Genomic DNA, 20140 nt, shown 5'->3' with positions numbered 1-20140 from the left:
CGACTTTTAGCTGTTGTGAAGTTCATGCTGCTATTAAACATCTCCAATTTCTATCATACACACTGACTTCAAAGGTCCAACTATTTAGTCTCGTGGAGTTCCACTTGTTGTAAACACATTTACTGATGTCATAAAATTCACAAGGGTGTCACCACAGAGAGGGTCATTCAGTAAACTCCACAGAATACAACTTTTCAGTAGAACTATTCAGGTGGAAAGCACAGAATACAATTTCCTAGAACACTTAAGATTAGTAGCCCTATGCTTTTCAACTACTTGATATATGTAGATAGGCAGATCACTAGCTATAACATTATATCCAGATAGGTTGTTTGCTAGCACACCTCTTGCTTTGCAAGATTTTTTTTTTTTTTTTTAAAGTAGGCTCCGTGCCCATTGCAGGGCTTGAAGGCAGTATCCTGAGATCAAGGCCTGAGCTGAGATTGAGAGTTGGGCATTTAATTGACTGAGCCACCCAGCCATCCCAAGATGCTTTTAATAAATTACTTTTATTAAGGGATAAATTATATGTGTGCTAATCTTCTTAAAACATGAAAACTTACAAGTATCACTTGCACCTTTATGCAAGTACTTATCAATCATTACTGTGTAAACATAGTATATATCAAAAATTTAGAGGAAAAAATGGATATGTTAGCCATCATGGTAATTTAAAAAGTGAGAAAAGAGATAAATCCAATCGAAGGGCCTGGCATGGAACAATAAAAATGGTCTACAGGGGTGCCTGGGTAGCTACAGAGGTGCCTGGGTGGCTCAGTCAGTTGAGCGTCCAACTCCTGATTCCAGTTTGGGTCATGATCTTAGTGTCCTGGGATTGGACCCCACAAAAGGCTCCCTGCTCTGTGGGGAGTCTGCTTGTCTCCCTCTCCTTCTGCCCCTTCTCCACCCATTTTTTTCCTTTTAAAAAATGGACTACTACAAAACCTAAGCCACAGTACAATGAGGTATTTTGTTTTGTTTTCTAATTAACCTATGGACAACTACTACATACCAGGTATTTCCTATATCTTATTTAAACTAACACTTAGAATATTCTGAGAGGTAACAGTATTATCAGTGGGTTAGCTTAGCCAGGAGGAGTGTGAAGACTAAGCAGAGGATGAAATATAAAAACATTCAAGAAAAAATCTTAAAAAAAGAAGCTGAATAGGGGGAAAAAAGGGTCAGAAATGTGAGAGAAAGGACAAACAAAGGCCAGCGGGCGCCTGGCTGGCTCAGTTGGTGGAGCATGCAACTTTTGATCTCAGGGTCATGAGCTCAAGGCCACCCCCCCCCCCCGTTGGGTGTAGAGATTATTTACATAAATAATAAACTTTAGGAGACAGAAAGAGAGGGAAAGTACAAAAGCCACTAAATACGAAATTACATCAATGGTGACCAATCAAGTTTAGAGGCTTGGAGCTGATGTGAGAACTTGTCTGTTAGATCTCAGTAAATATACTGATTATTTTAAATGCATTAATATATTTAATCCTCACAACCACCTGATGAGATGTGAGATTATTAAATCTAAGTTACATAAGAAAAATCTAAGGCCCAAGATCACATGGCTATCCAGAAGCAGAGCTGAAGTTTTACTTCACGTCTGTTCATCTCCAAAGCCTGCTTTTATCAACAGCCAGACTCCCAACAACTTGCCTTAGATTTCATGTCAACACCAAGTAGTCAATTTTCCTGTTCCTGGATTCATTTCTCAAGAAAAACCAGCACACAAAAGGAACCCTATGGAACTAGAATTTCTAGCCGAAGCACTAGCAAACAAAACAAAACAAAACAAAACCAAAAAAAAAAAAAAAAAAAAAAAAAAAACCCTAATAACAACAGGGGTACAGTTAAGTCTCTACTGGGCTAAATTATACTTTGGCTTTCTCCTCCTTCTAGAGGAGCTTTGTTTCTACTAGAGACCATTTAATCAAAATATAAAATCTGACTCAGACTGTATAGCCTTCTTTATTAATCCACTGTTTAAATACTGGAGGAAGTGTCTTCACAGCTTTTTTTTTTAAACTACCATAGCAGGGTGTTACTAAGGTTAACCAAGCAGAAAGCATACAGGTTCCTGAAGACACCTAAGTAGTCATGACTTATACTAAAGGAAGTCACTGCGGTAGATTTCTGAACTGCACATTCTGAGATTTTTCTAAGTCTCTATATTGCTAAAGCTCTTCCTTTAGGTGGGACACGGCTTTCCTCTTATTGATTCAGTATTTTAAAGTATCTGGGAATATTGTTTCTAAACCAACACGACTTCGACATTAAGCCAATGAGATTCCCCAGCATTACCAAGGTCACATATAGGATAATTCACAATTATAGAACAGAAGGTAGGTGATTTAACTGGGGGAGGACCTCAGATGGAGGTTGTAGTCTGTAGGAAACACAGAGGTACAGCATTTGAGACTGAATCAAACAAACACATCACATTCCCTTCTTACTACACCCCAGTGAAGTACATATAAGCTCATTTCCAGCCAAGAATGCTGCCTTTGCCTTTGCCTTCCCAGTTTTAGTGGGGTCTGAAATTTATGAAAGAAAAGAAACAAAATAAACAGAACATTTAGTCATGGGGGATATTCAATAGAAGAGGGTTTTTGAATTTTTAAATATTATTCTCAGAGAAAATATCGTATTTGTGGACTAGGAACAGGATGCCATTAAAAACACTTGAATAAAAAATTTAAACATGAGTGCTGGAATAAAACATCTAGGGGATGCCTGAATGGCTCAGTGATTGAGCGTCTGTCTGCCTTTGGCTCAGGACAGGATCCCAGGACCCATGATCTAGTCCCACATCAGGCTCTCCACAGGGAGCCTGGTTCTCCCTTTGTCTGTGTCACTGCCTCTCATAAATAAATAAATAAATAAATAAATAAATAAATAAATAAATAAATAAATAAATACGGTCTAAACAAAACAAAAACAACCAATTAAAATGGATTAGATTAAGAGAACAGTCTCTGTAAATTTCATAGAAAAAAATCATTCCAGTTTTAGAACTACCAATACATTCCTTTTTTTATAAATATTTTTTTTAAATTTTTTTTTTTATTTATTTATGATAGTCACAGAGAGAGAGAGAGGGAGAGAGGCAGAGACATAGGCAGAAGGAGAAGCAGGCTCCATGCACAGGGAGCCCGATGTGGGATTCGATCCCGGGTCTCCAGGATCGCGCCCTGGGCCAAAGGCAGGCGCCAAACCGCTGCGCCACCCAGGGTTCCCTACCAATACATTCCTGATGCTTAACACAATGCTTAGTACATACCAGATATTTTATAATTACTTGATAAAATGAACTAATGAGTAAGTGAATGAGTGAATAAGAAAGTGAGAATGAATGAAAATGACTGGTGGCTGGCTGGTAAAACAAGCTGAAACATAAAGTTGAAGACAGCTCCTTATATATAGAACAAAAATGCAAAAGAGGTCTTAAAAGAATGGAAGAACATTTACAGAGATATGAAGCGTAAGATACAATACTGATAGGATTTACAGAGTCAGAGGCAAAACGGAGAGAAAGAAAATAATTGAGGAAGTAATAAAAAAAAAAATCTCGGTTGAAAACATGAGTGTTTGGCCCATTGCATACGCAGCAAAAAAGGACACACCTAGAAACGTTTTAATAAGTTTTCAGAAAACCAAAGAGAAACAGAAAATGAGAAAATCTTCCAGAGCCAGAAAAAAAGGGTTAAAATAAATGGAAATTTAAAGGAATGGAGATAGAATTCTCATAAACACTGTTGAAGCAACTGAACAACATGTCTTCACAGTTCTTGGGAAAATAATTTATTTTGAAGCTAGAATTTCATATAGATATTATCAAGAATATAGGCAAAATGAAGACATTTTCAGACACGCAGGAATTCAGAAGTTTTACCACCCTCACATGTAAAATCAAGGTTCTTCACTAAATCAGAAGGAAATACCACAAAAAGAATGAACTGAGATACAAGTGGCAGGTGCATAAGAAGAAATACAAAATAGGGGCACCTGGGTGGTTTTGCTGGTAAAGCATCTGACTCTTGATCTCAGTGCAGATCTTGATCTCAGGGCCATGACTTCACACCCTAAGTTGGACTCCACACCCAGCATAGAGTCTACTTATTTAAAAACAACAACAACAAAATAAAAACAGAAAAAGAAGTACAATATGGAGAAAGAGACAGACATACACACATCACGAGAGAAACACACAGGGAATTAACATTTCTCTGGGGATATAATAACATAGGATTTCTTTTTCTGTAGGTTTTCGAATTATCATACTTGGTCCAACAATAACTTAGAACTGCTATGGGGTGGGGGTGGAGGGTAAATTTTTTGGGTTAAACTTACAAGCAAAGCTTAGAAGACAATTACACAGATAGGAGAAATGCAATAAATCTTGAAATCTAAAACTTTTATTTATTTGACAGAAAGAGACCTGTAGGGAGAGAGGAAAAGGGAGAGAATCTTAAGCAGACTCCCTGCTGAGTGTGGAGCCAGATGGCAGGGCAGGTTCAATCGCATGACCTCAGGACCTAAGCCAAAATTGAAAGTGGGACACTCAATGGACTAAGCCACTCAGGTGTCCCAGAAGAAAAACTTTTAAAAAGAAGGAGGAGTCCAAAAAAGGTAGCATTCTTTCTAAGCTTTCAGAGAGGAAAATACTCCAATGTTAATCAGCAACAGTAACTGAACTTTATGAAGTTCACTAATGGTAAAACTTAAATAATATAACAAATTGGAAGTTAAAGGATGAAGTAATAGTGTAACTATTCAAAAATACTCATCTTTTATATAAGTAAATAGATACAGCTTAAAGTTAAGCATTTTTAAATTAGTAGTGTTAAATTTATAAGGATAACTGTCTAAAAAGTAAAAAGTAGACATGACTAAGAAGTTAGTGTCTATGCTTCCATGAGAGTATTTGTGGGAGGCAGTGGCCCAGTCAGTGATATTAATGTCTCCATACTTTCTCAGGTGCTAAAAGAATATCTTCAGAATGTTGTAGGCAACTCTAAGTAAGAACACTAGTCCAGAAAATTGGGTTTCAAGAGGCCACTTTCTTCCTATGTTTAGCTTAAAAGTCAGATATTAGTTATGTTTTAAGATTTGAAAACTTGAGAGAGAGGAGGTTTGGCTTGATTGTGAAAGCCTTAAAGCTAGAGAGAAAACTCAAGCTAGAAAAGCTGGGGATTGTATGACACTTCTACTATGGCTGAGAAAAGCCAAAATAGGATTAGAAAAGGATTATTCTAGAAGGACTAGACCTGACTTCAAGCTTCAGTCACATGAGGAAACTTGAGGAAAATTCCTACAAACTGGAACCAAAGAAAATGAAAAGATAAGGGGCACCTGGGTGGCTCAGTGGGTGAGTGAGTGCCTTCAGCTCAGGTCATGATCCCGGGATACTAGGATTGAGGCCTGCTTCTCCCTCTACCTATGTTTCTGCCTCTCTCTGTGTTTCTCATGAATAAAGAAATAAAATCTTTAAAAAAAAGGAAAAGAAGAAGAAAAAAGCAGCACAAGTCTCATTCCTTGCAAGTGTGATTATCTGGTTTACATAAACATAATAAAAGGCAAGCTCTGTCTATGAAGAATCCAAAGTGACACAAAGAAAGTTCATAAGGATGGCTCTGTGGCTCCTGGATCATAGTCATTATAACAAAGAGGTAACTAAGATGTCCCAAGTCCAAAAGATCTTTGAAAATACCTCTGGCAGCAAGGCCTCATACTTGTGTGGGCAACAAGTGAGCAGAAAGCACAAGGCAAGGCAGTAAAGCAATAGAGGGAAACACGGTTTCAAAAAGAAGGTTAGGAGAAAAAAAATCACCCCCCCCCCCAAAATATGACACTGTACAAAAATAGGCATTTTCCAATTGTTCCTATTCTATAGTTTCATCTCTATGCCATTCTTTACTATCCAAAAACAGGTCATGTCAATGGTCTACTGGCACTGTGAAATACTTCACATAATGAGAAACACTGGGGAAATATCTTAAACGATACTATATCTGGGATCTGTTATAGTTTTCCAGGGCTGGAGTGACAGACACTAAGTGTGACTGTGAGCATGTGAGGCTTAACCCTAACTTGTAATTTTTAGGCACCGCCTTATAAACGTGAACAAATTTTAACACCTTTCTCTGAAAAGGTGACATGCAGAAAGATGTGAGCAACCAGTTAATAGACTATAATATATGGGGTTTGCCAAACTGGAGCTCCAAGTAATCGGGAAGTCCAGCACAAGAAAAGGTCACTTCAAAAAAATCTCACTCTTCAAGAAAGCTCTGACAATAAAGAAAGAACGAGATTTTAATCACTGAAGCTAATTACACAGAAGACTAAATCACAAGAAGAGTTATTTAAGCATCTTAAATACAATAAAAAGTAATTAACAAGAAGCGCCATCTTGACAGCTTCATGTCACAAACCAAGCCTAAAAGGCTCAGCTAATTCCCAGCCCGGGAGCCAGAGAATGAGAAACAACTCTAAGTTTGATCTTTTTATTTTTTATTTAAACTGTTTTGATTAACAGATAACAACTCTTGCCAACTCTACAGTGAAGTTAATCAAGAAAAAAATTTTAATCTATTAGAGGAATGATGAACCTCGTTTTCCTTGATTCTCCAGAGGGCAAGAGAAGAGAACAGAACACGGTCACATCACAGGTGTCTCAAAGAGATCCTATGACTCAACTCCCTCTCGCCATACCAAAAAGAAAAACAGAAGGACTAGATAGACCGAACACTATTGAGGATACAGACATTTCACATACTTTGGCATGTAAGATACATTGAGAATCTGCTCTAAAATAACTGCAAGAGACTCCATCTCATCTGCCTCTTCTTTCTCATTACCCTGTGATCAGCAGCTTGAGAAGCTCTTTCATAGCCAGAGGAGCCCAGCTGATCTCCTGAACAACAGGAAAGCCTTTAAATGCTACACAAGCCCATATATAGGTATATAAGTCCACAGAGGATGACAGGCATAATTTGGATCGGATGACTTTGTAATTCTACATTCCTACAAGCCTGAACACTGTCTTTCAGAGAGATGATGATGCATTATAGGAGCTCTCCTAAGTGACCTTCTCTGAGCTGACCTGCACATTCTAGGATTTCAGCTGATGCCAATCAGAATGACTGAGGGCCACTCAGACACCTGTGCACTTTTGTCCCAAACTGTTGAGGCATTTGTTTCTGTCCTCATAACTATTTATACTGGTTGTGCTTGTTATTTTTAATTATGTACTTCATTAAATGGTTTATTAATAACTGAAATGAGTACTCAAAAAATGTGTTTATGAAAACAGCTGAATGCTTTTTAAAGGTTTATCAAAAGAATGGCTTTAAATGGCTGCAAAATAAATGAGGGGGGTGTAAATCACAAAAATCCAGAGTTTCATAATTAGTGTTTTTAAAGACTCATTCTAAAGAGGAAGTTATGCATTTATCAGGTTAGCAAAGAGTTGACCTACTCTGCCCACAGACCAAAAATCTGGAAATATACATATATTTTCAGGTTTAAATGAAATGAAAATATTTTAGATTTAAAAAAAATCCCTTCCTTAGCCAATGCTTTCAAATAATTAACCATTACACTCAGAAAGAAGGCTGTTAGTATACCTAGATTCTGACTATGAACTATTTGAACACTCTTATTTATTCATACAAGTCTTTTAATAGTATTATTTGGAATGATTTGCAAAAGGACAGAAAATTCAGGAGAATAAATTAAAAACAAAATCAAAGTGAGAAGAGTAAAGAGAAGCTATGATTACAAATAGAATATAAAAAGCATAATTGGTATTAAAAAGCTGATCTTCCAGAAATAGCCTATCTTTGCCAAGGACATCCCAATAACCAAACAAAAAAGGAAAACTATCCAATACAACTTCTCCAGTATTGATTACGTAACAAAATCAGGGCTCAGTAGAAATAAGTGTCCAAGGTACGGAGACATCTAAGTATTCCCTGTTATGCTTCTTAAAAGGACACTCTACAATATAATAAAAACGTATTGAAACTCCCACCACAGGCTGAATACTGAGACTGTAACAGGGAATATAAGTAACGAAAATCCCTACCTTTAGGGAGCTCATGGTCTAGTGAGAGTTTGTCTCAAAAGTATCTGTAGATCTCAATTATTTCTCCTGAATGCAGCCCAGTAGTTGCTTCACAAAGTCTAGTATAGTAGAAACAAGTCTGTAAAGAAACTCATAATGCTTCCCAGGCACCTTGCTAGGCTGGTCTAATCCAAGGAGACAATTTAAGTTATCTAGAAGAATCAATACACTGGTAAATACTTTGGTAAATCATATAAAAATAGTATTTCTTATAATCCAGTTACAAGAACTGAAAGGTAGAGAAAGGTAAGGTCAAGGTTATCATCTCTGGCATGAACCTGAAATACAGATAGTCTATGCTGTCAATTAAGACCCATCAACTTGTGTTAACTAACCAAACTGAAAAAAAAAAACATTGATACCTTCTCATGAAAGCTTGAGAATCTGACCATAACCTTGGCTGGAACAGAGTCACCTAACCTTTGCAGAAAGGCATACTAGCCTGAAGGAGTAATCTTCATTAAAGTCAATTATCAACACAGTTGAAACTTAAGGTTTCGTGGCATGGAACATGCCCAAAACACCCTACTATGGAATTTTTAACTAGCTGTTTCAAATTGTCCTAAAGAAGAAAAATCTTATAACATACCAGATTATATAAATTTTAAGCAGTGTGAATTTACTTTAAAAGTATACCTCAGTGGTAACTAAATGAAATAACCTGCACTAATGGATTGTTAAATATGGGTGGAAACCATCTACAAAAATAAAGATGTGGATTTTTACAGTACTGATGCAATCGTTTTTACCAGTGTATTAGATAGGAGTAGTTATTTCCTGAGATGACTCCTTTTTTGCGACAGTTAAAACTTTAATATATAGGAATACCAACTTTCCAGCTCCCCATAACAGAGTAGCACGCATCTAGCTCCTCGTGACAAAATAGTAATAATCAGTATTGCAACTTACACAGACAGAAGAATGACCAAAATATACATCCTAGTCTCTCCCATGTCAAAAATATTATCTAAGATTTGTCAAGATTCTGCTTCTAATAAAACCTGTCACTTGTGATGGTGTTAAGGTAGTGACAACAAAAGTCTGCATCAAGCTCCTCTCCATGAAGTCTCTGACTAATGTACAGTAACGTTTACATAAATATAGGAGTGATAATCATGACCAAAAGTTATTGCCAAAATGTCATAGCGCGAATGAGCAGAAAAGGATCCTATTTGGTAGGAGAGCTTCTGAAAGGTAAATTAGCTACAAGATCTTCTGTTTCCTTTCAGAGTCACACTGTAGCTTAGAGGTATTTCTCTTAATGGCTCCACTGTACTTTCAACAAGACAACCCCTGTTTTTTTGTTTTTTTTTTTTACATATGATAGTCACAGAGAGAGAGAGAGAGAGAGAGAGAGAGAGAGGCAGAGACACAGGCAGAGGGAGAAGCAGGCTCCATGCACCGGGAGCCCGATGTGGGATTCGATCCCGGGTCTCCAGGATCGCGCCCTGGGCCAAAGGCAGGCGCTAAACCGCTGCGCCACCCAGGGATCCCGACAACCCCTGTTTTGATGGGAAACCTATTTTTTTCTTTCCCTCTACTATGCCCCCTTAAAAAAGAAGAAAACTATCAGTTTACAAACAGCATTTAAGATTGTTAACTAGAAATGGAAACAATGACTAGAACTGCTACTGGGGACTGTTTTAATATTTATTGTGGAAGCATAGCCTAGCAGGCTACAGGCTTCTTCCTTCCCCCATCAGATAGAAAAACTGTTCAACAAAGTTCCCAAGAGACTTTGGAATTTAACAGGATATGGCCAGCACAGAAGAGAAAGGCCCCATGATCTACTGAAAACATATGTCTATACAAAGATAATGTCGAATGAACCCCTCCCCCCTTTTTGAGGAGTGGAGGGTGCCTATAATTGAACTTCCTAAATTAATGTGTAGATAATTATTCTACCCAATGTTGGATAGTACCTAGGACCTGACTCTCAATAAATGGCATTATTAATAGTAATAATGCATGCTACATATTGCCAAGCTACATAGCCCAGTAAATCTTTTTTTTTTTTTTAAAGATTTTATTTATTTATTCACGATAGAGAGAGAGAGAGAGTGCGCGCGCGAGAGCAGGTAGACACAGAGGGAGAAGCAGGCTCCACACAGGGAGCCCGATGCGGAACTCGATCCCGGGTCTCCAGGATCGCGCCTGGGCCAAAAAGGTAGGCGCCAAACTCCTGTGCCACCCAGGGATCCCCCACAGCCCAATAAATCTTAAACAATAATGAAAGAATATGATTAGCTAATGAATGATTATAAAATGCTTTGCAAATGCAAACTGCTATCAAGATATAATTAAGATCACTGTGTTAAGAGCAACAGGAAGCAATTCAGGAAGAAAGGAAGTAAAGACTTGATAGAGAACAACTCATAGCTATGGCTGAGCCTCTGCCAGCGGAACACTCACATTCCTCCAATGGTGACAGTGGCACATGTACGCTCTGAAAAGGCAGGCACCGTCTCTGTGGCTGGGCTGGCTGGTCTAATGTAGTCCACAGTCACATTCACCTGCAAATAAAGAATCAAAGGAGTTAAGGTTGAGAGTTTGCAACACAGCTCACTAGCAGCATCCTGTGCCTGCCGAGTTGTGAAAGACCACCTCACCCAGTTTGATTTTAACACTTTTTTAAAAAACATCAAACAACAACAACAACAACAATCAAAAGATAGCTCAACCACAGACTGGCAGAAAATATCTGCAGAACCCTTATCTGACAGAGGGTTTTTAACCAAAATATGCAAAGTCTTAAAATTTAACAGTAAGAAAGTGAACAACCCAATTTAAAAATGGGCTGAAGACCTGAACATCTCACCAAAGACCTTGAGATGGTGATGATGCTTTCCATCATAGATCACTGGGGAAATACAAATTACAAAACTAATAAGCTACCACTACACATTAGGATTGCCTAAATCTAAAAACTGACAGCAAATGCTGGCTTGGATATGGAGCATCAAGCACTCTCATTCATTGTTAGTGTGAATACAAAATAGCATAGCTACTTTGAAAGATGGGTGGTTTCTTACAAAACTAAACATATTTTACCATGCGTTCCGATAATCACGTGCCTTGGTATTTATCCAAATGAGCTAAAACTGATGTGTAAGGTGTCCTTCAGTAGATGAACATATAAACAAACTGTGATACATCCAGATAATGGAATATTAATCAGCACTGAAAATGAGCCAATACACCATGAAAAGACACAGAGGAATCTTTTTTTTTTTTTTTTTTTTTTTTTTGACACAGAGGAATCTTAAATGCATATTGCTAAGAGAAAGAAGCCAATCTGAAAAAAAGCTACATTTTGCATGGTTCCAACTATGTAACATTCTGGAAAAGGCAAAATCATAAAAATAATGAGATCAGCTATTGCCAAGGGTCAGGGGGAAGAGAATGGGATGAACAGGAAAACACAGGTGATTTTAGGGCAGTGAAACAATTCACTATATAATAATGATGGATACATGCCATTATAAATTTCTCAAAATCCAGGGAACACAGAACACAAAAATCCTATGTAAACTACAGAATTTAAATTGTGATGTATCAATGTAACTTCATCAACTATAACAAGTGTACCACTCTGGCACAGGATGGTTGTGCTTGTGTAGAGGTAGGGTTTATATGGGAGCTCTCTGTACGTTCTGTTCAATTTTGCGATGAACTAAAACTGCTCTAAAAATTTAAATAACTGATACCAAAAGAGAAAGACAAATGGCTAAACATTTAAGGTCCCATGGGTATTATACTTGATAGAAAGGAGGTTGGCAATGTTCCTGGAGGACTCCTAGATAACATTACATAAAGCAATTCTTTAACCTTTTCAGACTCCTTGGAAGATCTGTTTCTTAAAATATGAAATTATGGAAAAACTGCATGTAATTTCAGTGTACCATAACTTCTCCAGAATCAAGTTAAGAAACATCAAGAACAAGCTGACAGTCAAATGGATGCTCGGGACAGGATGCTCAGGACTGGTATCACGGTATATTAATAAAACTACAAGCTAACTGCACCCAGGACCAATACAGTTGGAGTTAGGAAGTTTTGGGGGGGAAAAACATCAAAAACCAAAAAACCAAAGATCGAATGGACCAGAAAAACTTTAAATTCTGAATGAAGGGACGCCTGAGTGGCTCAGAGGTTAAGCGTCTGCCTTTGGCTCAGGGTGTGATCCTGGGATCGAGTCCCACGTCGGGATCCCTGTATGGAGCCTGCTTCTTCCTCTGCCTGTATCTCTGCCCCCCGCCCTGTGTCTCTCATGAATAAATAAATAAAATATTTAAACATAAATAAATAAATTCTGAATGAAGAAAGGATATGTATACAAATAGGTTAGGAAGCTAGGAACCTAAAATGAGAAAGTTGTTTAATCCTAATATACAATATATGGATATGGACATACTGAACAATGATCTTTCTCTATGAAAACTTTTAAGAAAAAACAAGCATGTGGTATCCGTTAACAAACATGCAGTGTCTGTTTTATAGCATTAAGGTATATGTCCAGTTTTGGTCACAGTCAAGGTTTACATATCTGCATTAAAGAAAGTACACTAGATCCTGAAGCCAACCTCATAGTGAGGGATATGATCAACTTCATTAAGTTCAGAACCTAGTTTTCTAAACACATCTTTAGTTCCCACTGATCAGCTTAAAGAAGCATATTGCATAGACATCAAGATCAGCCACAGTGCTGGTGAGCACCGTTAAAATCCTTTCAAACTGTCTGTTTCTCAAAAACTCATGTTAAAAATGAATACAGAAATTTTGAAAAGGACAGCTGCCTCAAAATTTGGACTGTCAGATCACTCATTTGAACATTCCATCTAATCATGGTTTAAAAGCAACAGGGAGCCCTATCAGAGAGAAAGCCAATTAAGGACTGAAGGTAAGGTAAATCTTTCTTAGGAGAAGTACTATCATAACATAACGTAACAAGACAGACAAGAAGAAAATACACAGAAGACCTCTAGAGTCAAGTGTATACACTGGAATTATTGCTAGGTCTCATCAACTTGTCTAAAGCTAGGGAGCTCGGTACATTTGAGGGATATGATCAGACGAGAGTAAGGATGGGGCTTAACAACTAGTCCCTCCTACAAAGAGGTTTTAATAGTTTCCTTGTATGCAGCTGGCTAGAGTTACTACTGGCCAAAAGACAGGACAAGGACTGAGAGGGGCTAGAAACAGAAGCATTACTGACTCAAATCCCTCGGAACAGGGGATCCCTGGGTGGCTCAGCAGTTATTGGGGGGTGTGGTGGGGGGGGACGATAATAAACAAAAATTAACATCTGACCATCCTCCAGCTCGGAAGGCCAAAAGGCACCCTATCCCAAAACTGTCTTTCAGGAAAATAAGTGAGAAGACCAAACAAACAAATAAAACTTTACTTTTCAATAACCTAAAGAATCAATAATTAAATTCATCTCCCAATTAACTTCTTCCTCTATTTAGGAAAAGAACTGAAAATAAGGGATTAATGAGCACAATGGGGAGACAACACTGTTAAAGCAAACCTGAAGTACAGATGATCAGGCCCTGATAACATCTCACAGCCAAGACACCCATCTTAGGCAGTTGTGACAAACCAGGAATTAAAGTCAATGTGTAATTAGCATTTATGTCCCTCTCCTGTGGATTCTGAGATCAGTTTCTCTACCTTGGAGCCATTTCTAGATACTCATCACTGCCTTGTCAATCATCTAAAAAAGAGCCACAATTTAAATAGTTTCAATTAAAACTGTAAATCTTAGCAAGGTCTTTGAATAAATTATAACTTGAGTTTTGTGCTTGTGGGTAAAGTACACAGGAATGGCAGGAGTTAAAAAGTAGCAGGTTAGGGGCAGCCCGGGTGGCTCAGCGATTTAGCGCCGCCTTCAGCCCAGAGTGTGATCCTGGAGACCCAGGATCGAGTCCCACGTTGGGCTCCCTGCATGGAGCCTGCTTGTCCCTCTGCCTGTGTCTCTGTCTCTGTCTTTGTCTCTCTCATGAATAAATAAATAAAATCCTTAAAAAAAAAAAAAAAGTAGCAGGTTAGGGGGGCCTGGGTGGCTCAGTCCACTGAGTATCTGCCTTTGGCTCAGGTCATGTACCCAGGGTCCCGGGATTGAGTCCCACAGGGAGCCTACTTTTCCCTCTGTTTCTGCCTCTCCCTCTCCCATGAATAAATAAAATCTTAAATAAGTAAGTAAGTAGGTCAATGCAGATAGGTTCCTCATTTAATCAAGCTTATAGATACTCCTGAAATGTTGAGTATACAAGTATTTTATATGTACATAAGACAAAGACAGGGCTTGATCTCTGATCTTTCTTTACAGCAATGACCCGAGGAAGCCTTGGGCTCTTGCTTGATTCTACTTGTCATTCTTTCTCAAAAGAGTCACATCTCATCTTTGGGTCTCACTTTTTCACCTGGAAAACTTAGAGCACTAGACTAGAACTTTACGGTATCACCAAACTCTCAAATTCCTAGCTAGCCAGACATGGTGTATTTTATGGCATTTGCTTAGGTCTTTGCAATTCCTACCTTACTGTAATATATTGGAACACATAAATTGTAAGTTCCAGGAGAAGGCAGGCATGCTTTTTACTCCCTAAAACTGTTGTCATAGGGCCAGTACAGGAGTAGGAGATTATATAGTAAATATCTGTTTCATGAATGGATATATGTCATCCATCAGGAGCCCTTTCAGACATAAAATTCTAAAGGACACCTTTGAAATGAGAAGGCTCATTTTTGAGGGCTGATTTGTCAGGTTGTTGATCTTTCCACCTTTCTATATGACAAAAATGTATTTAAAACATGGAGGAGAAGAATATCCTGAAATCAGGATAAAGCTTTAATCACAGCCATTCCTGTAACAGGTAAAGCAAGCAAATTACATGTAATTTTCCATATTATGTGTTTCTCAAACACATTTTCAAAGAAAAACAAAAAGGTAGGTAGGGGGCGATCTAATTGGAGTCATCCAATATTGTGGAGTCTTCCCTGAAAGGAAATTCAGGGACCATTCAGAGAAATGAAGATGGAAACTTAAGACCAAATTTATATCACAATCTCTTATAAAGCATGGAAGTAATTTAGTTCAACAGAATAGCTTTGGGCCACAGCTAAAGAATTCTAAGGCTCTATGGATGGATATCCTTCATACAACTGATCTCTCAAAAAGTCAGACTACCAAAGAACTTTGTAGACTTTATAAAAGTGATGATAATGAAATGACAAAATGACAAAACCTGAACCACGTATAAAGGATAAGGAAGTAAGAAAAACCTCATATCCATAACATTTCCAGGTCACAGCCTGAGTTTAGTATTAATATAACTAGGGCTCTTATGTAAGGCTATTTTGCATGATTACCATATAATCCCACCCCCTATTCCACATGGCCAATCATAAATTCACAAAGAGCTGTAATAAATACCCTGCCTCTGGAAATAAGCTCTTAAATGACCCTTCATTCTTATGACAGAATTTCCAGGTAGTTATGAAAAGCTTCTATGCACCCCCAAAAAAGACACTGTCATCTGGGCAAGTCCAGCTAATGCACCCAGAAGACAAAAGTAAGTAGAACAAACTATTTTCCACAGCTTAAATAAGAGCATAGACTCTGGAGCCACGAGGCTGCAAGGCTTGGTTCCCAGCAATTCTACATAAGAGCTGTGTGAACTTGGATAAGTTACCTAACTTCTCTGTGTTTAACATGGACAACTCTCCTTATCTCACAGTTATGGGAAGAAATGCATTAATAAACACAAGGTGTTTAGAATAGGGCCAGACTCAGTAAGCTCTACGTGTCGGTTATGTTTAGATAAACATGTACTGATTTTCTTGGAAGAGAGCCTGGCACAAAGTAAGTGCTAAATAAGTGTATATGAAATAAATAAATACATCCATACATATATGCATAAATAAGATGCATATTGACTTAAATCATTAGACTGCTAAAATCATTAAGTAGAAAAGACTCCATTAAATACACTTTTCTCCTTAAGGAGTCACAGCAAACAAGAATATGTACTTCATACATATTCATTCCAACTTAGAGATAAGTAGGGCTTATTTTAAAGAATGATACTCTATTTAGTATTTATTTACACATCTTCTAGATTAATTTTGCAGGTACCAGTTATTGGAGATTTTATTTACCAAAGATAATTAAAGCAGAGTGTGGGGAATAATCTCAATTAATTAATAGGTTAACTAGAGATATTTTGAGAGGCTACACCTTGCCTTACTAAATTAGGAAGATAATCAACAAAGAGACCAAGGTCTCCATTTGTCTGGAGAGAATAGGGCCTTTATAATACTCCTCAATATTTAAGTATGCTTAATCTTTCTTCCCTACTAAATAAAAAGCACCTTATGTATTTCTTATAAAAATATTAGATGTATATATTTTTAATTTGCAAACAAATTTTAATTACCCATTCACCTAGATATAGGATGAGCTTCAAAACAAATTACTGAAGGGGAGCCTCTTGGTCCTGCTTCTGGCAAGCTCTCAGCTTATCTCCCAACCAAGGAAGCTACTCAGATACAAGCCCTTGTGGAGCCCCTCAACTCTCAGAAGAGGAGGTAAAACTTACCTCCTCCTAGACAGGCACATGATCATAGAAAGACCGTGAGTCACAAATAAGAGCAACATGTGTACATTCACATTTTTAGTAACATCAAAAAGGGAAAAACATGAAATTTTTAATAATATTTCTTCTTTAACTAAAAATATACAAAACATCCTATCAAGAAATAACCAATATGAAAAGGATATTGAGACTATTTTTTCTATGATATGAAGTCATTGAAATCTGGTGTGTGTTTTGCAGCTCCAGGACACCTTGATCTGGACCATGCACATTTCAAGTGCTTGAGAGCCACATGTGGCTCTAGTCACCACACCAGACTGTACTGTACACACCTACTCTCCTAAGGCACAAGTGTGTCTTAGCGTCATTCCTCTATTACATGATTCTATCTATTATGATTCTAACTTTCTCTATTTTTTTTCCTGGGAGCTTTTGTTTTCTTATATTTTATGAATCCCTATAAACATCCTTAAACCAAGTATGAACAAACATGGTATGAAAAGCAAGATATGAAAAATAAAATGTTTATTCTTCATTTTCTTTTAAAAAATCTGTTACCTGACTAGATCAGGAAGCTTTGGAATTTTCAGTTCCTAAAAACAATTTCAGATGTGAGGATAAATTTGTACAAAGGAAAAAAATTCCTTTAAATTATGACTATCTTTATGAAATATATTGTTTTGTATTTGATGAAGATATTTTTCTTTTTTAAGATTTTATTTATTTATTCATGAGAGACACAGAGAGGCAGAAACACAGGCAGAGGGAGGAGACGGCTCCATGCAGGGAGCCTGATGTGGGACTCAATCCCGGTACTCCAGGATCACGCCCTGGGCTGAATGAAGACAGGCGCTAAACTGCTGAGCCACCCAGGGATCCCGAGGAAGATACTTTTCTTTTCTTTTTTTTTTTTTTTTTAATTTTTATTTATTTATGATAGTCACAGAGAGATAGAGAGAGAGGCAGAGACACAGGCAGAGGGAGAAGCAGGCTCCATGCACTGGGAGCCCGATGCGGGACTCGATCCAGGATCTCCAGGATCGCGCCCTGGGCCAAAGGCAGGCGCCAAACCGCTGCGCCACCCAGGGATCCCCCGAGGAAGATACTTTTCAATCACTTCTACCAATTCAATGGCTGAGCTTCATTTATTCTTGTCTTTGCTGACTATTATTCTAGAATTCTTTACCTTAGTGGCTGGAATTTATTCTACTGGATTGATGGTGGCTTGAAACTTGGCTAAGGAAATATCTGCTTTTTGTAGCAGTGATTAATACTTCTACTGAGTGTTGACTGATATTATTAGAAAGAAAATGAGCAATTGGTAGATGTTGAACTATTTATTTTTATAACCATAATAATAAAAGCTGAAATTTATGTTTCATTAGGAAATTGCTGAGATCTGAGCTCTCTTAAAACAATTTTTACAGAAGGCCATACTGGAAAACCTAAGCAATTTTGCAGATAACAGACAAAAAATTATACATCTACACTGCAAAGATAAGGAAACAACGAATCCTTCCTTCCTACCTCTCCAATCCGCCTAGTTGTATGTGTAACAACGCTCCCCCCTTTGAAATCAGTGTAATTAGGTGCTAAGGCTGGTTATTTATTCACATATATTTATGTTGCTCTCCCCCCAGCTACAGTTACCCTTCCCAAATCCCCAACAGAGTCAGAACTATTCTCAGAATATCCCATTTGCATCAATGGAATGTAAACCTATAGTATAGTGCTTACAAACCTCTATAAGCACAGAGGCAAGGAGCATTCTTATTTGATGTACTTCAGACAAAATGAACTCCTTACCCTCCACCACCTTGATGGATGGATGGACAAATGCTTTTATGTGTTTTGAGAGGAAAGGTAGAAATCCAGCTTAATACAGGGCCTGTAGAGATACTTAGAGTCTTTAGTGACATTAAGCATTCATGTAAGTGGACATCACGACTTCCTGATAAATATTCAGCTTGGTAAATATTTAATTAATAGCATACACAGGCATGAGATCCACAAATACAGATGAAGACATTTCATATAAGGACACATTAGAGATTAGCAAAGATTTCTAGAAGTAGTGATAACTTGACAACCATAACATTAAAATGGTCTCAAAATATTCCTTAGCTTATGTATGAGGTAAATAATAGGCACATATAAAAGTCATTGGATAACAGTTTTGACAACTGAAAATATTTCAAGTCAATTTGATAAGGATCACAGAAGAAACCAGAGACCACTATATGAGTATAACCTTACAGCTGGCAGTATTTTCATTAATCCTCTAGAATCTTCAGTCCTTACAAGCATGCAAATATATGTAAAAGGCATAATCTATGTTTGCACGAATGTTCCATCATTTTGTTCATTACTCTATCATGGTATAATTCATCCCCATACCCAATTGTATTACGATAGGATCCCTAACAATGAATGCTAAGGCCCCATAAGTAATACTGGAAACTGTATTTTATGTCTCCCATATGGCTGGCTCTTCTTATTCCTCATCTGAGCTACCATCTCCCAATGCTTTCCTCTAGAGGATGGAAGTTGCACAAGGGTCTTTTTTCCTCCCCTGTACAAGTGTCAATCACAGGCATCTGTGTCCAAAATTTTCAAGGTCAGCAGCAGTCAGGGGAAATTAAATCATTTTGTCCAGAACTCTCCCTGGAGGAGTTCCAGCCACACAAGCAGCACAAATACACAGAGATACTTATGCTTTGTGTAGAATACACACAATGTCACTCAGTCTTTAAAACAAGAGTAGTAATAAAACTGAGAAGCTCAGGGATATGAAGAAAGAGGATGTGCATAATGGCATCTGAGGAGAATTACTGGGGGAAAAGGGAATATGATTAAGACGTGGATAAAAACAAAAGGTTACATTTTCTCTGCAAATATATGCCATTCTATGAAGAAAATGTCTCCATTCACCAAAAAGGCCAAGCTGGGGAACATAAGCAATAAAGTGGGGGCTAACGTATTCACCTTGTCATGAGTTCCAATAAAACCTTATTGCTCTGGGGGCTAGGTGTTGCTTGGGTGAGCAAAGCCAGTATAAAAAAGCCATCCTGTATTCACTAAATTTCAAAGCACACCCATTTCTCCAGCATGCCCATGAGCTGGCATTTAAAGTCACTCAGACGAAGGGAATACATATTCACGTAAATTAACTGAAGGCCAAAGTTAGAATTGTGAACTGGACTAAAAAGAAGTGTATCATGACCTCTAAGGAGAATTATGAAGAAAAATGTAATAATTCTTAAGAACAGCTGCCAATGGCACAAAGAAAAACAGCCAAAGGATACAGCTCTTCTGTATTTTATATAAATTATTCTTGGTTTTGATGCTAAGAAAAGATTCCAAGATAGATGGATGTTAACATTACAGGTCTTTCTTCCTTTAGACAATCCAC

The 20140-nt window shown here is 37.7% G+C and overlaps 1 protein-coding gene across 1 annotated transcript in view; it reads right to left on the bottom strand.

Moving 5' to 3' along the window:
• SND1 (staphylococcal nuclease and tudor domain containing 1) overlaps positions 1-20140 on the bottom strand; it is a 420936-nt gene that overhangs the window by 219627 nt on the left and 181169 nt on the right. Inside the window, exon 12 of the mRNA XM_041727934.1 lies at positions 10541-10641. Coding sequence (XP_041583868.1) covers positions 10541-10641 — 101 coding nt within the window. The remainder of the gene's footprint in view (positions 1-10540; positions 10642-20140) is intronic.

This window comes from Vulpes lagopus, chromosome 13 (assembly GCF_018345385.1).
Source record: "Vulpes lagopus strain Blue_001 chromosome 13, ASM1834538v1, whole genome shotgun sequence".
NCBI classification, from domain to species: domain Eukaryota; kingdom Metazoa; phylum Chordata; class Mammalia; order Carnivora; family Canidae; genus Vulpes; species Vulpes lagopus.
The sequence above is the reverse complement of the archived record's forward strand: the minus strand, read 5'-3'. Positions and strand labels throughout refer to the sequence as shown.